General features: G+C 44.5%; 1 protein-coding gene across 1 annotated transcript in view; it reads left to right on the plus strand.

Annotated features, from left to right (window-relative positions):
- The first annotated feature begins 672 nt into the window (after positions 1–672).
- Positions 673–1,385, plus strand: part of rhobtb3 (Rho related BTB domain containing 3) — a 34,028-nt gene continuing 33,315 nt past the window's right edge. The window contains exons 1-2 of the mRNA XM_073824028.1: positions 673–806; positions 895–1,018. Coding sequence (XP_073680129.1) covers positions 673–806; positions 895–1,018 — 258 coding nt within the window. The remainder of the gene's footprint in view (positions 807–894; positions 1,019–1,385) is intronic.

Here is a 1,385-nt window from a genome sequence, read left to right on the forward strand (position 1 = left end):
ATAAAATAAAGTGAAAATTCAGCTTTGCCATCACCGGAATAAATTACATTTTAAAATGCATTCATATAGAAAACTGTAATAATATTTCACAGTGTTAATGTTTTTTATTACAGTTTTTGATCAAATAAATGCAGCCTTGTTTCAAAAACGTAAAAAAACTCACAGTCTGAAAGAAAACAGCAACCTCCATCTCAAGCAGTGCACAAATAAAGATTGTAATCAATGTTTATTTGTTCGTATCATGCAATAAATGGTTTTTATTATCACTGCAACCTTTTATTAGAGGATCGGTGTCTTAAAAGGCCATAATATAGTAGGTCAATACATGCGTCCCACTTGCATCATGCAGCAGTGTCAGCATGCAGCATGTCTAATTACTGGTGCTTGTGAAAACAAAGCATAAATATTGTTATCTCACACCCAATGGTCTCTGGTTGCCCCCAGGGGACCCTGTCTAGCCTCAGCTGTGGCATGGTGGTGGGCTCTTTTGACTTTGGCTAGGGTACTGAAGGACTGTGGGGGCTCCCAGGAGCCCAAAGCCGAGGTGTTTTGCACCAGCGAGCGCCATATTCTACAGAAAATCTGTCTGTAGTTGGTTGACTGAGCTTGCACTGAGACTGCATTTTTATTTGTTGGGAATACCAGATAAAGACTCTTTCATATCACGTATTAATGACTGAAAGTGCCATTGGTTTGAACAGACATAACAGCAGAGGCACAGCACTAAGAACACGACCAGCCTGTGTGCGCAGCCCATGTGTGCAGTGTGGACAGCAAGTGTCCACATCCGTCCGATCGTTTGCTGAGTCAGGAGGCACCCACTCGCGGTGCTCTTTCGTGTTTTCCTCTATATTCTTATCTCATTGACCCATGAGCTTTGACGTTATGCTCAAGTGACGTCTGGTTTCAGGGCTCGGATCGTGCCATGCGTCCCGGGAAGCGCCGGATCACTGTTTCGGTGGAGTATGAACTTGTTTCCTCTAGCGCAGGATCCACTGGATCGTTTCTGCCTGGATGTGTGTGTTTACAGACGGATCGTCGCGCAGCTGACACTCTTTCACTTTTCAAGCGCGTGTTTAATGAATGAACCGTTCGCTTTTACATTCTGCTGAGGGATTGTACCGTGTCCGACCTTCATTGCGGAAAACAGCCGGAGACTGATGTGAAAGCCCGCCGCTGAAGTACGTGCTCCCCGAGCCTTGATCCAGCGGAAGGTTGTAGTGATCATGTAAGTATACATATGATTCTTGCTTTGCCATGCCCTAATAGCGCAAAATTGACAGTTATGTTACTGTACCATGACATAAATATCAATGCACTAACTGGGCACTGACACATTGACATGTGCACGTATGGGCTGCATGTGCAATAACAACACCACCACT

This window comes from Garra rufa, chromosome 19 (assembly GCF_049309525.1).
Source record: "Garra rufa chromosome 19, GarRuf1.0, whole genome shotgun sequence".
NCBI classification, from domain to species: Eukaryota; Metazoa; Chordata; class Actinopteri; order Cypriniformes; family Cyprinidae; genus Garra; species Garra rufa.